We start from the raw sequence: 16,624 nt of genomic DNA on the forward strand, positions 1-16,624 counted from the left end.
CAAGTAACAAGATAAACAAAGAATCCTAACAAATCAGTTTAAAATCAATAAACACTTTTTGCGTTTAATTTAGACCTCAATTTTGATAAAAAATTCAATGAATTTTATGGTAGCGCTTTTGTTTATTCTGTCAAATAACATTCCAGACATAAATGTGTAAATTTAGGATTCTAGAAAACCAATAAAAATAATTTATTCTGAAAGTACAATTTTGATCAACTCTCTCTTACTACTAAGAACTCTATTTCGTAATGTTAAAAATGTTGTTGCTTGTAGTTTACTGGTTCTAATACTGTTTATATTATGTTTATAAATAGTACGCAGTAAAGGATAATTCATCAATTTGTGAATAATGTCAAAAACATTTTTATATTTTATATTTAAGTGTTGAAGTGTTTAATATGCTTACCATAAGTGTCAGCTAGCAACGACTTTCAACGGCGTTTTCTATTGAGGAAACAAGAAAAGCAATACGTGCCGCGAATTCATATTTTCAGGCATATAATTCATCATATTCAGAAAATTATAAAATGAAAAACCCGAGTTTTTGCGTCGATATGTAACAATGGATGAAACATGGCTCCATCATTTCACTCTGATGTCCAATCGACAGTTATCCGAGTGGACTGCGCATGATGAACACGCTTCATAGCGTGGAAAAACGCAACAGTCGGCTGGCAAGGTTATGGCGTCTGTATTTCATAATGCGTATGGAATAATTGTCATTGACTACCTTGAAAAGGGAAGGACCATCAACAGCGACTATTATATGGCGTTATTTGACCGTTTGAAGGACGAAATCGCTGAAAAACGGCCGCATTTGAAGAAAACGAAAGGGCTGCTTCACCAAGACAATTCACCGTGTCACAAGTCAGTGAAAACGATGGAAAAAATCGATGAATTGGGCTTTGACTTGCTTCCTCACCCACCGTATTCTCCAGATCATGCTCACTGGGAAGAAATTTTCGTTGAATGAAGAGGTGATCGCCGAAGTTGAGGCCTATTTTGAAGCAAAGGTTTATATAATTCCAATATATTACATATGCAAATAAAAAATATATGAGACCCCCAAATAATCATTTGTTACAGAAATTCAATTAAACTAGAACATTAAATATTGTCCCTAATAATTTGGCCGCTCACTGTAAATATTGAGACTTACCATATGGTAACTTTTTTGGCATCTGAATTATCTTGGGCATCTTCACCAATCGATTGTCTTTCCGGTTCCTTGAGAGTGAACCAAGTTAAGAAGGCGAATATAAGAGCGATGATGCCCGCGGCATAATAGCATATTCTCCATCCTAAATCTAAAACGTTCGCTTGAGGCACGTATCTGCCCACCGGGAATGCGATACCTTGAGAAAGATGTCGTTTATTTTATAGTAGTACATCACACGAGATAAACCTCTTACCATAACCGCCATATATTCCCCAGTTGAAGATTGACATGACCAAGGCTCGCTTTTCCTCCGGAAATATGTCGGACAGTATCCCGGTGCTGAGTGGGTTGCATCCGGATTCGCCAGCCGCCATGATCATTCTCAGAATCACCAGCTGCCAGTATTCGGTCACACCTCCACTTATTATTATAGCAATGGCGAAGACCAGAGTGCATACAGCCAACATCTTCACTCTGAAATAGTAATGAGTATATTATAGTTAAGTGATAAGGGCATATGTATGTTATAAATGTTCCCAAACCTGGAAAATAAAAATTAACGAATGTAAATCTGTGCAAGTGCAGTTCACGTATATCCAGATAGCACAATCACCAATAACAATAAATCTTTGAAAGTATCTTGCAACTAATCTTGGTGTAAAATTTTACTGAAAGGACCAAGTAAAAAAGATAAGGAAAGAAGAAAGTCTAAATATGAAAAATGTATTAGTTAATTGGAAGAAAATCACAATTATCAGTATAACAGGACAATTGAAAAGTCCCGGCTTATCATAGTAAAACACATTTTTTTAGAAAAATTGTTTTTTTTTTATTCAATATAATTCCCTCCGAGGGTGGTACACTGATTATAGCGACCCTTCAACTTTTCGATAGCATTTTTGTGGTACGATTTGTCCCTTGTTTCAACATAGGCCTCAGTTTTGGCGATCACCTCTTCATTCGACGAAAATTTCTTCCCAGCTAGCATTCTTTTGAGATTTGAGAACAGGAAATAGTCGATGGGGGCAGATCTGGAGAATACGGTGGATGAGGAAGCAATCCGATGGTTAATTCATGGATTTTTGCCATCGTTTTTACCGATGACACTGGTGCGGTCGTTTTTACGGTCCTCTAACGCTATGTAATAGTCGCTGATGATGGTCCTTCCTTTTTCACGTTAGTCAATGAAAATTATTCCTTGTGCGTCCCTAAATACAGATGCCATAACCTTGCCAGCAGACTGTTGCGTTTTCCTACGCTTGGAGCGGGTTCGTTGCGTGCAGTCCACTCAGATCACTGTCGATTGAACTTCGGAGTGCAATGATGGAGCCATGTTTCATCCATTGTCATATATCGACTTAAAAATTCGGGTTAATTACGCTTGATTATCTTCAAACACTGCTCCGAATCATCAACTGGTCGTTGTTTTTGGTCAAAAGTGAGCTCGCGCAGCTGCCACTTTGCACAGAGCTTTCTCATACTCAAATATTCGTGAATGATATGATGTACACGTTCAGTTGATATTTTAGGAGTGTCTGCTATTCCATTCAGTTTTAATCTACGGTCATTCAAAATCATTTTGTGGATTTTCTAAATGTTTTTGTCGGTAACAACCTATTTTGGGCGTCCACTGCATTCACCGTCTTCTGTGCCCATTTCACCACGTCTAAACTTAGCATACCAATCCTTGATGGTTGATTTTCCTGGGGCAGTATCCGGAAATTCGGCATCAAGCCAAGTTTTTGCTTCAACTGTATATTTTCCCTTTAAAAAGCAATATTTTATCAACACGCGAAATTCCTTTTTATCAATTTTTTTCACAATAGCAAAAGTTGCTTCACTCAAAATGCTATAAGTCACAAACTAATGCTCCAACAGCTGTCAAATTTATACACGCATCTTTTGAGGGTTAGGGCTAATTAAACACATATGGATTTAATTCTAATAGCGTCATCTATGTGTCAGGCCGGGGACTTTCCAATTGAGCTGTTATAATAAATTACTGTTCAAATACAAGCAAGTATTGAAACCTATACGGTACACTTTTCGATACAAATGTCAGGAAATTCAAATATTGCTTAAATATTGGGACATCCTATGTGGTACACAACATATGTGTAGATAGTTTGAAGAAATTTTTTGCCTAATATGTAAATATCATAAATAAACACAGTGAATAATAAAAATAATTAAGCTTTATGAGGATGATAAATTAACTCTAATTAGAAGATAAAATTTATTGTTGTTTTTATAGAACATAAAATGCAAATATCTAGTAATGAAAATATTTTTTTCTAGTAACAATTATAATTAGAAAAAAATAATTCCTGGTCATTATCACTAAATTATTCCGGTGATAAAAACTATTATTTAATTATCTCTATAACACTTCTTCAAAAAAATCGATTCTTCCAAGAACTAAAACAAAAACGAATAATTGTATGTTTATAGATATCGCTAATATGCTTTTTTATTGCGTATCCTTGATAGTTATTTTAATAATACCTATAGTTTTGAATGCGTTTGCCTTATTAAGGTTTATTATATTGCATTTTATTATGCTAATGTTATGTATTGTGATATAATCTGAAAGTTAAATTTTTATTACAGAGGAAATATAAAAAATTATAAAAAACAAGGATTAAAAATATTGTTTGTTGGTTGTTTAGTATAGAAAGGAATCAAGGATAAAGTGACATATAAACGACTGTTATTTTGATAATATAAGGTGTAATCTATTATGTATATGTAATCTCTAATAGTAAGTAAAGTTTAAACTCATTCTATCATCCAGTAATTGAAATTCTTGAAATTCATTGTATTCGAGCTCTTCTGGTTCTACATCCTTTTCTTTAACGTGGACTTTAAAGTTATCACTTTAAATACTTTAGAACCAAAGCCGACAATTGGGATACGATGGAGCAGCATCACCACTTTTCTAAAAGTGTTTGATGGGCTTTGGGCGTATATCAGACAACAAAAATAATGAATGTCGAAAATGTAATTTTAAGTTTTCGATGATTAGCGTTTGTATACACTGGTTAATTCAAAACACTCTATAGAAAACCATTACATTACGTAGAGAAATATCAAAGACATCGATCTTAATAGTTAGGTTAGTTTATTAAACAGTTTTTTACATGACAGATATCGCTAATTAAAATATACGCAAGTATATAATAATAAATAGTTGTATAAACTTTGTTAACAAAAGATTTTACTATCACCAATGCGAATTGCTACCCTTTGTGAATCATAGCTGTATACTTACTGTAATATACTTTTTTTACTTGCACAGTCTAATTAACTAAGGTCGTTTGTGAAAGTGTGTTTATATCCCTTGTGCCTGTCTGTCTGAATAATGTAATATGCAATTTAATATCCCATGTTGAAAATCGATACTATTAAGCTATTATTTATTACCAAATTTTAATTTTACCTGAACCCTTTTCCTCACCTTTTCATTATAATTTTAGAAAGGTTCCACGGGTGACTTGATAGTTTAATCTATATTCTTCATTTGTAAGATTTAACAGATACATATTACGAGCTGTAATAGATACCAGGGTTGTCTTTTATATTTTGAGATTGAGTTAAATTAGTATTAATTGAGTATTTCTATTATAATTTATTTAAATGTTTTTCACTTATTAGAAAGTTTTTGAATAATTATTTTAATAGTTTTTAATACGGATTAAGTAAGTTTGTGATGGGTGAAGTTCATTCGTTTTTTTGAGCAAATTACACCAAGGTTTGTTTATCGCTGATTTTTAGTCTTCATTAGTGAATGTTTGATATAATGATTTCATTCAAAATGTTGAAACATTTGTCTGTATTTTCTGGAAGTTTAGAAATTTTATATTAAAATATTATCCGACTGTCTTTAGAGATGGTTTGGCACTGACATAGACGCTGGTTTGAATTTTGCTTAAGGAATTAGTGTTTCCAATTTACCGCGTTAAAAAAATCATTCATGTCAGCAATGGATAAGACCAAATATTTTTTATAATAGCTTCTAAGATGGTAGGCCTAATTGTGTTGTGGCTTGGGATCAATGTTTCAAACAAATTTTCAAACTTCAGGTAATTAAAAAATATTTTTGGTACTTGCCATTTTGTGGGAAAAATCAGGTTCTTCTTAATTACCTATAATAACATTTTTATTGGTTTAGAATACATTTTTTAAAACTTGTTTCAGGCCTTTAGTATTGTGAAAGACAGAATTTGTTGTTATTGTCGTATATATTGATATTATATTATCTATTATTATAATTGGTAATGGTTGCATAATAGTTGATTTCCCATTTTATTATACTGCTTCAAGGAAAAGGTACTTCTTATAATATAGTTCAAACAAACTTGATAAGTTATTTTCATTTTAGTCCTGATTTTGTTAAATAGTATTAAATATTTTCGTATATTAAGAACACATTGCGAGAGCATCGTTTTTCGAAACCTGAAGCAATGTTTTTAATATTACAAACACAAGATTTAGATGTGAAATAAATCTTTGACTTTTTTAAAACTGACTGAATATTTTCAAAAGTTCCTAACAATATTGATTTATGCTCGCATATTAAAAACAAATTACTGAAGCAACATGCTTTTGAAATCTGAAGAAGCGCTTTTAACGATACAAAACCAAAACAAGGAGAGGTGAAAAGGTGTTAAATTTTTATGGTGCATATGTTGCAGAAGATAAGGTTTAATCGAATATAGGAAATAAAGTTACCCTCATGTCAACGTAAATGTTCAATTGTTTTCATTTTATTCAGATCATATGTAGCCTGTCTATCACAAAACAACCATTTTTTAATGCGAATGATATATGACTAGAGAGAAGGAAAAACGTCGTTCTTGAGAACATATGTCAGTATATAGATCGGGCAATTTTCAAGGTAAACCGCGTGGATTTATTTGAAAAAAATGTGAGACCATGTGGCAACGCGAAAGCTAATCAGGAAAACGCACACTCTGATAAAAAATGCGATTAAAAAAGCGAAACAATCAGTTATTTCTTTTGGTTGGGGGTCAGGCAACATTCTATGACCGTATCGTAATGTTATGAAAAGAATATGGTGGAGATAAGCGTGGTGAATATGCATGGCCAAGGCAAAGAGTTTGTTAAAGAAAAAAAGGAAAGTAAAAAGTACAAAGCATTGCTAAAATCAAACGTTAGTTTCGATGTTTGATCATTAGGATTTATCTTTTACAAATATATATAATTTGTTAATACCAAAGATGATAAAGAAGAACGAATGAGTGGTAATTAATGATTTAGATTTCTTTAAATGATTTAGAAAAGATTATTTTAGTACTTACGGTGGAGAAGGAATATTAACCAATCGAAAAAATGTCGATTTGTTTCTAATAAAGTAGGATTTTACACTTGTTGTTGATATAAATTGAATTAGGTCTAGTGTATTTGAGAATTTTTTAAATATTTATTATAGGCAACATTAAAATCAGGATATGATGTTAGTGAGGATTGGTATAAATGTGTACTGAGTTTATGTACATTAATCCTCGATGATATGAATGATACAAATGGGGCGTAGTTATTTAGAAATATGGTGTTTTTTTAAAGAAAAGCTATGTGGAAAATCCCTTATGAGGTTAAGATGACGAAGGTGACAACATGATAAATGAAAACGGTAGAATATAAGAAAGATAATAAAATTAAGCTCAGCAATTATAAATTATAAATTGTCAAAAATGATAAAAATCTGGAAAATGGAAAACTAACAGTTAAGAAAGATAACTGCAGAAAAGACTTTATTAGTATATGTATTAGTAATTATATTATGTAATTAGAGTATTATAGTGATAAAAAAATTTAAAAAACAAGATGGCAATAACTAAGACCAATTTTTGTTTTTACATCTTTTTGATCATTTTGATTTAAACTAAAATTGAGAGAAATGTCAGATTTCGGCTATCCAGTGTCATTTTCTTAAAATGAAAATATAGATACTAAAACCTAGAGTTTTTGAAATAGAGTATCGAATTTTTAAAAATTTCTTTCCACTAAGCATTACTTTTTTTTCAGTGAAAATTAAGATAATTTCAGTGGACAAAAAAGAAGGAGAATTTCGAACATTTTTGGGGAAGTCTGCCCAAGTTGTAAAAAGAATTTTGGGTGAAATCCTTGTTGGTGTGAAAACGTATCTATTTCGATATTATATAAAATATCGTTACATCGATTGTCGCCTCTACCCATAACACAATAGTGTTGACGAATGACTGCAATAGCATGCGTAATTCTATAATCTACATCAGAATGTTTATTAGATTATCATACAAGGTTAAGGAATAGGCACTGACAGTATTGCAGACATTATTGTACATTTATGGAGTATAAAAAGCTTATAAATTTTACTAGAAGAAAAATAAAGTTAAAGTAGTAGCTTCAGTTAAAAGTTTATTAAGCTATTCAGTGAAGAACAAAGGCATATTAGCATACTTGATTTATATTGTATATTGATTACCAGTGATTAACACTAGTTTTATCAAAAAAGATATATGCAGGTATTGGCAGAACAATCTAAGGAGAAATACAGTGATATCAAAATGTCTTTACAGGGAAACACTGCATCGAAGGACATAAGAACTGAAAGTAAAGGGTAAATATACTCTCTAATGAAAGTAAAATATATTACTTGCATATACAATTGTTAACTAGGTGGATTAGGCCACCAGGGGATAGAATTAAATAAAAACGCACCTAGAACTCATAGGTGATTTGGATAAGAGTTCAATGTAAATATAACTAAACACAACCCTAACTTACAAATTATTATAACTTATATATAATAGGTAAATTGAAAGTCCCCGGCCTACCATAGTAAAACACAATTTTGGCAAAATTAGTTTTTTTATTCAACATAATTCCCTTCAACTGTGATACACTGATTATAGCGACCATCCAACTTTTCGATACCATTTTTGTAGTACAATTTGTCCTTTACTTCAAAATATGCCTCATCATTCGACTCATTCGGCGATCACCTCTTCATTTCACGAAAATTTCTCCCTAGCGAACATTCTTTTGAGATCTGAGAACAGGAAATAGTCACTGGGGGCCAGATCTGGAGAATACGGTGGATGAGGAAACAATTCAAAGCCCAACTCATGGATTATTGCCAACGTTTTCACTGACTTGAGACACGGTTCATTGTCTTGGTGAAGTAGTACTTTCTTTTTCTTCAAATGCGGCCGTTTTTCGGCGATTTCGCACTTCAAACGGTTCAATAACGTTATTTAATAGTCGCTGTTGATGGTTCTTCCCTTTTCAAGGTAGTCAATGAAAATTATTTCATGCGCATCCCAAAATACAGACGCCATGACCTTGCCAGCCGACTGTTGTCTGTGTGTGTTTTCCCACACTTTGGAGCGGGTTCATCGTGTGCACTCGGATGACTGTCGATTGGACTTTGGAGTGAATTGACGGAGCCATGTTTCATCCATTGTCACATATCGACGCAAAAACTCAGGTTTATTAAGCTTGATTATCAAAATCATTTTGTGGATTTTTTAAATGTTTTCGTCGGTAACAACCTCTTTTGGGCATCCACTGCGTTTACCGTCTTCGGTGCTCATTTCACCACGTCTAAACTTAGCACACCAATCCTTGATGATTGATTTTTTTGTGGCAGTATCCGGAAACTCGGCTTCAAGCCAAGTTTTTGTTTCAAATGTTTTTGTTTCCTTCAAAAAGCAATATTTTATCAACACGCGAAATTCCTTTTTATCTATATGTGTGTGGGTAATATGTTGAATAATAAAAGTAACATTGTCAACAAAAGATATACCATATACAATATTCCTCATGTTTCTCTTATTAACTGATGACTGTTCTGGTCTTAGTTCATCGGACAATCTGTGAAGAAATGATTTCTTTACCACCGAAGAAACCGATAAGCTTGCATAACATTGTGCCTCGACTGACCTCGAGATGGCCTTGAACGAAACCCGCGCGAATGAAGAACAACGACCGATCTCGAGGTAGGTTTCGTAATTTCGCCGCCGTTTCTTAAAATAAAATCGATTTCCCAGAAATCCATCAGCTGCCGATTACCGATTTCTACCTAGCAACATATTATTATTTTTTTGCCCGCTTGGTCTCGACTAACTACCTCATTAATAAATAGTTGAGCATCGGATTTTTTCCTCTCCGGGCTCCAGGCAATGGACGTTTGTTCTTTATTTCCGCCTGAGTTCAGTTGCATACGGCTCGGCTATATAGCTTTTATGTAAGTTAATTGAGGTAAGACACTTAAAAATAGATGGAAAAATATTATGCAATTATGCAACGACTGTAGTACCAGACGTAGTGTAAAGGTTCTGTATTTATGTATGTCTATTAAATGCCTTGTTATGTATTTTTATTACCCATATGTCTCAATATATATAAATGTTTCTTGTAGCGTTGGGAACTATCGACTGAAAACAGTCGAAAGAGTCGATAGTTGCAAAACAGTCAAAACACTCGATAGTGGAAAAACTGACGGCTGAAAATTGTAATTAGTAATTATTATTTAATAGTATAGTAATAGTATTAGTAATTAGAGATTAGTAATTACTATTTTCAGTCATACGTACGTTTTTGCACATAATTGCTTGGAACAGTTAATTTTATGTGTTATTATATTTTCAAACGGTAGTATAAGCGAGATGGAGATGTACATATTCCTTCACGTACTAACTTTAAAAAAGAAAAGGAAAAAATAATTACTGAATACTATTAACATGTAATTAATAATTTCATGTTAAACAAAGTAGAATTACTTTTATATATGAATTTTCTGTGGATCTGTAAAAAGGAATGGAATTTTTCGATGGTATTGAATTATACCCCACCAATGTTTTATCGTATTTTAATATATTAATTGATATTTCCAAATAATATACTATAATAAATATAGACAGTATAATAGAACTTAAACAAAACCTAAAAACTAAAGATGTACAATAACCATAAATACTAAATAATAATTAAACATATTTATCATTCACAATTTTAATATATTTACCCTATTACATTAACAATCTTAAAAAATATCGTTCCAAAATGCTGCTATTAGCTACCATAAAAGTCATAAAACTATATATATTACATATGAATCTATGTAAGCATAAATTGGGTACATTATTGTCAAGGTTGTGGCTAGGACGACAGAGCCAGAACGTTAAAAATAAGTCGAATGAAACTACACGACACGACTGAAACAGTCGATAGTAAATAGTAACAAAATCAGTCGATCTGAAAATAGCGACTGAAAACAGTCGACTGAAACAGTCACTGGTAAAAAGTAATAAAATCAGTCGAACCAAAAAAGAGCGACTGAAACAGTCGATAGTAAAGAGTAGTAAATTACTAAACAGTCGATAGTTGAATTCAGTCGGTAGTTCCCAACAGTACTTTTTTTGATTAATTATTTTAATGTCATAATTTGCGTTTCTAAATGTTGAGTTGTTCGCTGTTTCTTTAGCTGTACCAGAAAAGGTAACTAGAATACAAAGTAAAGGAAACATGTTACTTAAAATGGGTAGTTAATATCAATTTATTCAAATTATTGGCCATTTGATTCTATGCATTTTGTCCATCTCTTGAGGAAATATATGGATGCCAATTCAAAAAAAAACTACTTTGATCTAAACCTTTCATCGAGCCATTTTTTAACTTCTTCGAAATCAACAAAGTCCTGCTCTGTAGGCGTGAGCACCATCGATGGGAAGAAGTGGTTGTCATATGGAACCAGGCCTGGAGAGTACGGCGGGTGTGATGGTGAGTAGGACTTTTTCGATCAAGGCACTATTAAAATTGATTATTTGTTGTCGGTAGTGATCAGTATTAACTCTCTTTCTCTTCAGATTTCAACAATCAATTGTTTGAATTGCAATCATTTTTCACTTGGGATTTTCGAAATAAATCCAATCTTCATTATGCATTACTATTCGATGCAGAAAACTCTTTCTTTTATACTTTTGAAGCAACATTTCATTGATGATTTGATTTTTGATCATTATTTGATTTTTGATCATTGATTTTTCAAATAAAATTATATATGTACCAAATAATAATATTGAATACCTATGACTAGTGAAATCAGGTTCAAAAATCGGACAATTATAAGCGACATACATAGTATATCTTCTTAGATCTTATATAAATCCCTTCTCCATTGATTAATTGATTATGTACTTAATTGCATATTAGAAATTCGACTTTAATCATATACCCAATTCTCAAGGGTCGTATATTTATGTTTTTTTCGATGCTTTGGAAAACTGGATTTTTTGTAGACTGAGTTGTTTTTGGTCTTATATTCTTATATTTTATTTCGTACCAAACGTTGGTATTATTAAATAAATAATTAACAAATTATACCTTCACACATTTTTATTTTTATATTTTTCTATATATAACTAGAACTAAAATACAAAAAATGTACTGATTATTTGGAATAAAATCTAAATTATCCTTAAATAACGAGTTGCCGCTGTCGAGGAAAACACTAAAACCCATATGGAGCTATGAAATTCCGTTATGAAGATGTTCTGCGAGAAGAAATACCAACATAATACAAGTATTTTATAATAAAGTCTTGAGAAGTGTTGTTGACTCAGATACTAAAGTACCAATTACTTACACAGAGACTATCGGAACCAAAGTATTATAGAAGAAATTAAGAGATTCCTAACAAGACAAGAGGACTCCACTCCCATGTTAAGACCGAATTTTCTACTCTTTGACAACATTGAACCATGACGCAGGCTCGAGGGAGCCAAACCGTATGATCTTGTGTAGTAGTATAGTGTATAAAATGTTAAAAACATTGAAAACTACTACAAGCTTAAATTAACTACTAGACTAAGTAAGAGTTTATGAGCCTGTTTTCTTGGATAAGTACCTAGGTTGATGTTACTGTAGAGATAATCTGTAAGTATTTATATATTTTTTATATTGTAGCTGTTCTTGTTATAATAGTTTAGTATAACATTTCGGAGGTTTCTCTTTTAAATCCACAGATTTGCACTACCACAGAATTAGGTAGACAGTATTTTATATCTCAGTATATTATCCCGATGCATATTTGATTGTTAGTCTGACTTGAGGCTATTACACGGTGGTTGGTTGTTCATCGATAGTAAAAATATAGTGTATGTCAGTCTTTTTAGTATGCTAGCGTTGCTACTAACAATATCTTGTTCTTTTTTATTGTATATGCGACTCATCTCCTGTGATTCTGGTACTATCCATGATTAATATTTGAATATTGCTCTATAGAGAGCTCTATAGTGAATTATCTATAGAGAGCTCTATAGTGTTTAAAAAATGTTACTAGTCTTCTGTAATTTTTTACATCATTTCGACATTGTAACATTGTTTCCTTAGCCAATATATATGTCCATGTATATTTTCTTCCGTACTTCCTTTTCATTCATGATCTCAGAACTCAATAAACAAAGTAGACTGGTGTCGTATTGGTACATCAAGAGGTGTTATCAAATTATGATATCAAAATGACTGTGAAGATGAAACACATTTCTTATTCAATATCGCTAAGGTCATTAAGTTACCAACCATTTTGAACTATTTGATTTAGTGAGTACATTAAATAGAATTTAATGAACAAAAAACCCATTCAACTGTAAAGAAGAACAAAAAAAAGTAAGAAATAATCGAATATACTAGTTCATCAAGTAATCCATGATAATGCTGAAATAATATTAACTACTAAAATTAAATGGATACTGCTTATGTTAATTAAACAATTACATGGGAAACGCACTTTACATGCACATCGGAAGTAGTATAACATCAACGTCAAGTTTGATGGTAATTACCTGTGATTTTCTTTAAGTCATGTTTAAGTAGCGTTTCTAAACAATCGTGTAATAAGGTCCATTACATGCCCGTAATGTGATATTAATTCACTATATTCCATCTGAGAATATGTGTTGATCCAATTCAAAATTAGTTCTATTTAATTTTCTTCAGTTTAGGCCATTAAAGAAATAGAAAAATTATGATAATATTATAATATGGTTAAGTTGGTTGGATTTCAGTTAGTGGTTGAATGATATTTAGTACGTTTCTAATGCTGATGCTAATATTAATATAATATTCATTTATTGACTTAGGTTTCCTGTGAGAATATGTGTATAATGTTCGGAATATTGTGGTATCAGTCATTTTGAGTATAAATAAAAATAGAAGTTGTTTTTGTTGATGTATGGCCAATTATATATTAGTATTTGCGAGAAGCTTTAAGTGTCATACCATAGTCGGAAGAAAAATGTCATTTGCTAAGGAGTAAAATGGCTTTGAATATAATGCTTGGTTATTATCTTGGAAGTACATTCTTAGTGTTTTACGAAAGATGAAAAAGTTTTGCGTCTATTATGCTTTTTTTTTAAATTGGTATAATATATAGTAAATAGAATATTTTTCTCAACTTTTTTTCATCTTTCTGTCAACGTTGCTATACCATTTCGAAAGAACGATGTTTGTTCAGCAATGATTCAATCATTGATCCATTTTCTTCTTAATCGAAACCGTGTTCTAATCAAGCCATGATGTTTCGATTCGTATAAGTGATAATTACAAGGCGGTCATTACAAGGAGCAGCAACAGTGTATCCTTAATAACTCTTGCAACGTGTGGGCGAAGGTAACTTTGAACCTGTACTCACTATTTTTGGTCTTTCGTGTAACAAGAAGTTATTAACTTTATTTTATTGACATCGGTAAACATTTACAGCAATAGTTTCAATCGGGTTTAACAGCTCGTAATATCCTAACAGGCCAATTGAAAGGTCCGGCCTGACACATAGATGGCGATACTAGAACTAAATCCATATGTTTTTAGTTAGCTCAAAAGATGCGTGTATAAAGTTGACAGCTGTCGGATTAGTTTGTCAATTATAGCATTTTGAGTTGCTTTTTGACGGGAAGAAATATAGTTATAGCAAAAACTTGGCTTGATACCGAGTTTTCGGACACTGCTCCAGGAAAATCAACCATCTAGGATCGGTATGCTCAGTTTAGACGTGATAAAATGAGCACCAAAGACGGTGAACGCAGTGGATGCCCAAAATAGGATGTTACCTACGAAAACATTTAAAAAATCCACAAAATGATTTTGAATTACCGTAAATTGAAATTGAATGAAATAGCAGACACTCTAAAGATATTAACTGAACGTGTACATCATATCATTCCCGAATATTTGGGTATGAGAAAGCTCTGTGCAAAGTGGGTGCAGCGCGAGCTCACTTTTGACCAAAAACAACGACGAGTTGATGATTCAGAGCAGTGTTTGAAGATGATAAAGCGCAATAAACCCAAGCTTTTGCGTCGATATGTGACAATGCATGAAATATGGCTCCATCATTTTACTCCGAAGTCTAATCGACAGTCACCTGAGTGGACTGCACACGATAAACCTGCTCGAAAGCATGGTAAAACGTAACAGTCGACTGGCAAGGTTATGGCGTCTGCATTTTGGGATGCGCATGGAATAGTTTTCGTTAACTATCTTGGGAAAAGGAAGGACGATCAACAGCGACTATTACATAGCGTTATTGGACCGTTTGAAGAATAAAAACCGCCGCATTCAAAGAAAATAAAGTGCTGCTTCACCAAGGCAATGCACCGTGTCACAAACCAGTGAAAACGATGGCAAAAATCCATGAATTGGGCTTCGAATTACTTCCTCATCTACCGTATTTTCCAGATCTGGCCCCCAGAGGTTTCCTGTTTTCAGATCTAGTTTTGGGGAAGAAATTTTCGTCGAATGAAAGTTCCCCGAAACTCAGGTCTATTTTGAAGCAAAGGACAACGCGTACTACAGAAATGGCATCGAAAGGTTGGTGGGTCGCTATAAACAGCGTATCATCCTTGAAGGAAATTATGGTGAATAAAAAAACTAATTTTGCCAAAAAATGTATATTTTACTATGGTAGGCCGGAGACTTTTCAATTGGTCTGTTATACTACTTCTTGCTGATCCCACTATATATGCACAGTAATGTTTTACTATGAATATTCCTCTTCGGTGTCTCAAGGTCGATAGTGTATCCTGGACTTATGACTTTTTGTGCTTACTTTTGTCCTAGTAGGTCTACTTTCCATCGCCAGTTACAATACGCTACAGAAAATTCTTCGTATTTTTGGTAAGTTTATGATGAAACCTTTTTTCCAATTCTTGGATCATGCCGATCGCCTGCAAATGTCTGGAAACAGTTGATTTATCAACTGCTAAGCTGTCTGAAGGTTACTTAAGATTTTGAGTTGGAATTTTGTCCGATATGTCTTGCAATTCATTGTCTTCGACCTATTTTGTATTTTTTTTTGGTTTTTGGTTATCCTTTTGTCGTTGAAATCACCACATTTAAATCAATTAAAATCATCAATTTAAATTTTATACAAGGAAGCAGCGTTTCCGAAAGGTTTTGATAGTTTTTCGCAGATTTGTTCAAATCAAATAACAAAGTGATGAATTCATAATCAGTGTTTGTATGTATTGAATAATGCAATAAGACTAAATAAAAAGCTTTGATTAAAATATATGAAAGGGTTAATGCATAACTTCATAGAAAAAAGGTTCACCATAATCGGTCAAAAATATTTGGAAACAACTAATAAAAAATCCTACCACCCCCTACTACCTAAAAATCTACCTAATCTAAATCCAAATCCTACCCGTGGTATTTTTTAGACTTTCATCAATTTGATAACGACTTATTCTTGTCTACTTTACTTTTTGATATGTGCTATTAATCTCGAAAATTTTGGACGTTTATTCAATAATTCGAAAATTAATTTACATATATACAATAAATATATTAGGTTAACAAATGAGTTTTAGTTTTCTTTTAAATTTTAAGCCTCATTGTGAAATATCGGCACAATGTATTTTTTTCTAAGTCCATCAATAGCCGCCACGTTTCCTCATCTTTTAGGAAATCTACCTCTTTCAACTCTAAAGAGCAATGTATTTTTTGAGGATATCAACGAATCGACCCATTTTTTTGGTATTTTTGTAAGAAATGGAGCGTTGCTCGGGCAGGTCATGACTGATATCTCGGAACAAGTAGTAACTAGAAGGAGCAAGTTCTGGATAATCCGGCGGGTGGGGTATCATTTCTAATTTTAATGTTTCACCGGTTTTGCAACATGTGGTCGAGCGTGTTATGCGGAATAATAACAACATGTGGTCGAGCGTGTTATGCGGAATAATAACATTGTTTTTTTTATGCTCGAAATTTTGTAATTTCGTCATTGATGGTTTCATTAAGTTTCAGCAGATCATACTATATCACTCCAAGCTGATACCACCAAATATAAAGCATTAGCTTGGAGCCATAGATATTCGCCTTGGCCACTGATTGTGATTGAAGCCGCCATTAATTTTTTCGCTTCGTTTTATCGTAATCGATTCACTTTTCATTAGCTTC

General features: G+C 32.6%; 1 protein-coding gene across 2 annotated transcripts in view; it reads right to left on the bottom strand.

Moving 5' to 3' along the window:
• Positions 1 to 16,624, bottom strand: part of LOC143193537 (putative sulfoacetate transporter SauU) — a 67,113-nt gene that overhangs the window by 8,159 nt on the left and 42,330 nt on the right. For both annotated transcript variants that reach the window (XM_076399801.1, XM_076399802.1), the window contains exons 4-5: positions 1,416 to 1,636; positions 1,163 to 1,358 (exon numbers count right to left, since the gene is read on the bottom strand). In XM_076399801.1, the coding sequence (XP_076255916.1) occupies positions 1,163 to 1,358; positions 1,416 to 1,636 (417 nt within the window). The remainder of the gene's footprint in view (positions 1 to 1,162; positions 1,359 to 1,415; positions 1,637 to 16,624) is intronic.

The sequence above is a fragment of the Rhynchophorus ferrugineus genome, unplaced genomic scaffold, assembly GCF_030347505.1.
Source record: "Rhynchophorus ferrugineus isolate W39M unplaced genomic scaffold, kcgeb_rfMv2 rfM3, whole genome shotgun sequence".
Lineage (NCBI taxonomy): Eukaryota > Metazoa > Arthropoda > Insecta > Coleoptera > Curculionidae > Rhynchophorus > Rhynchophorus ferrugineus.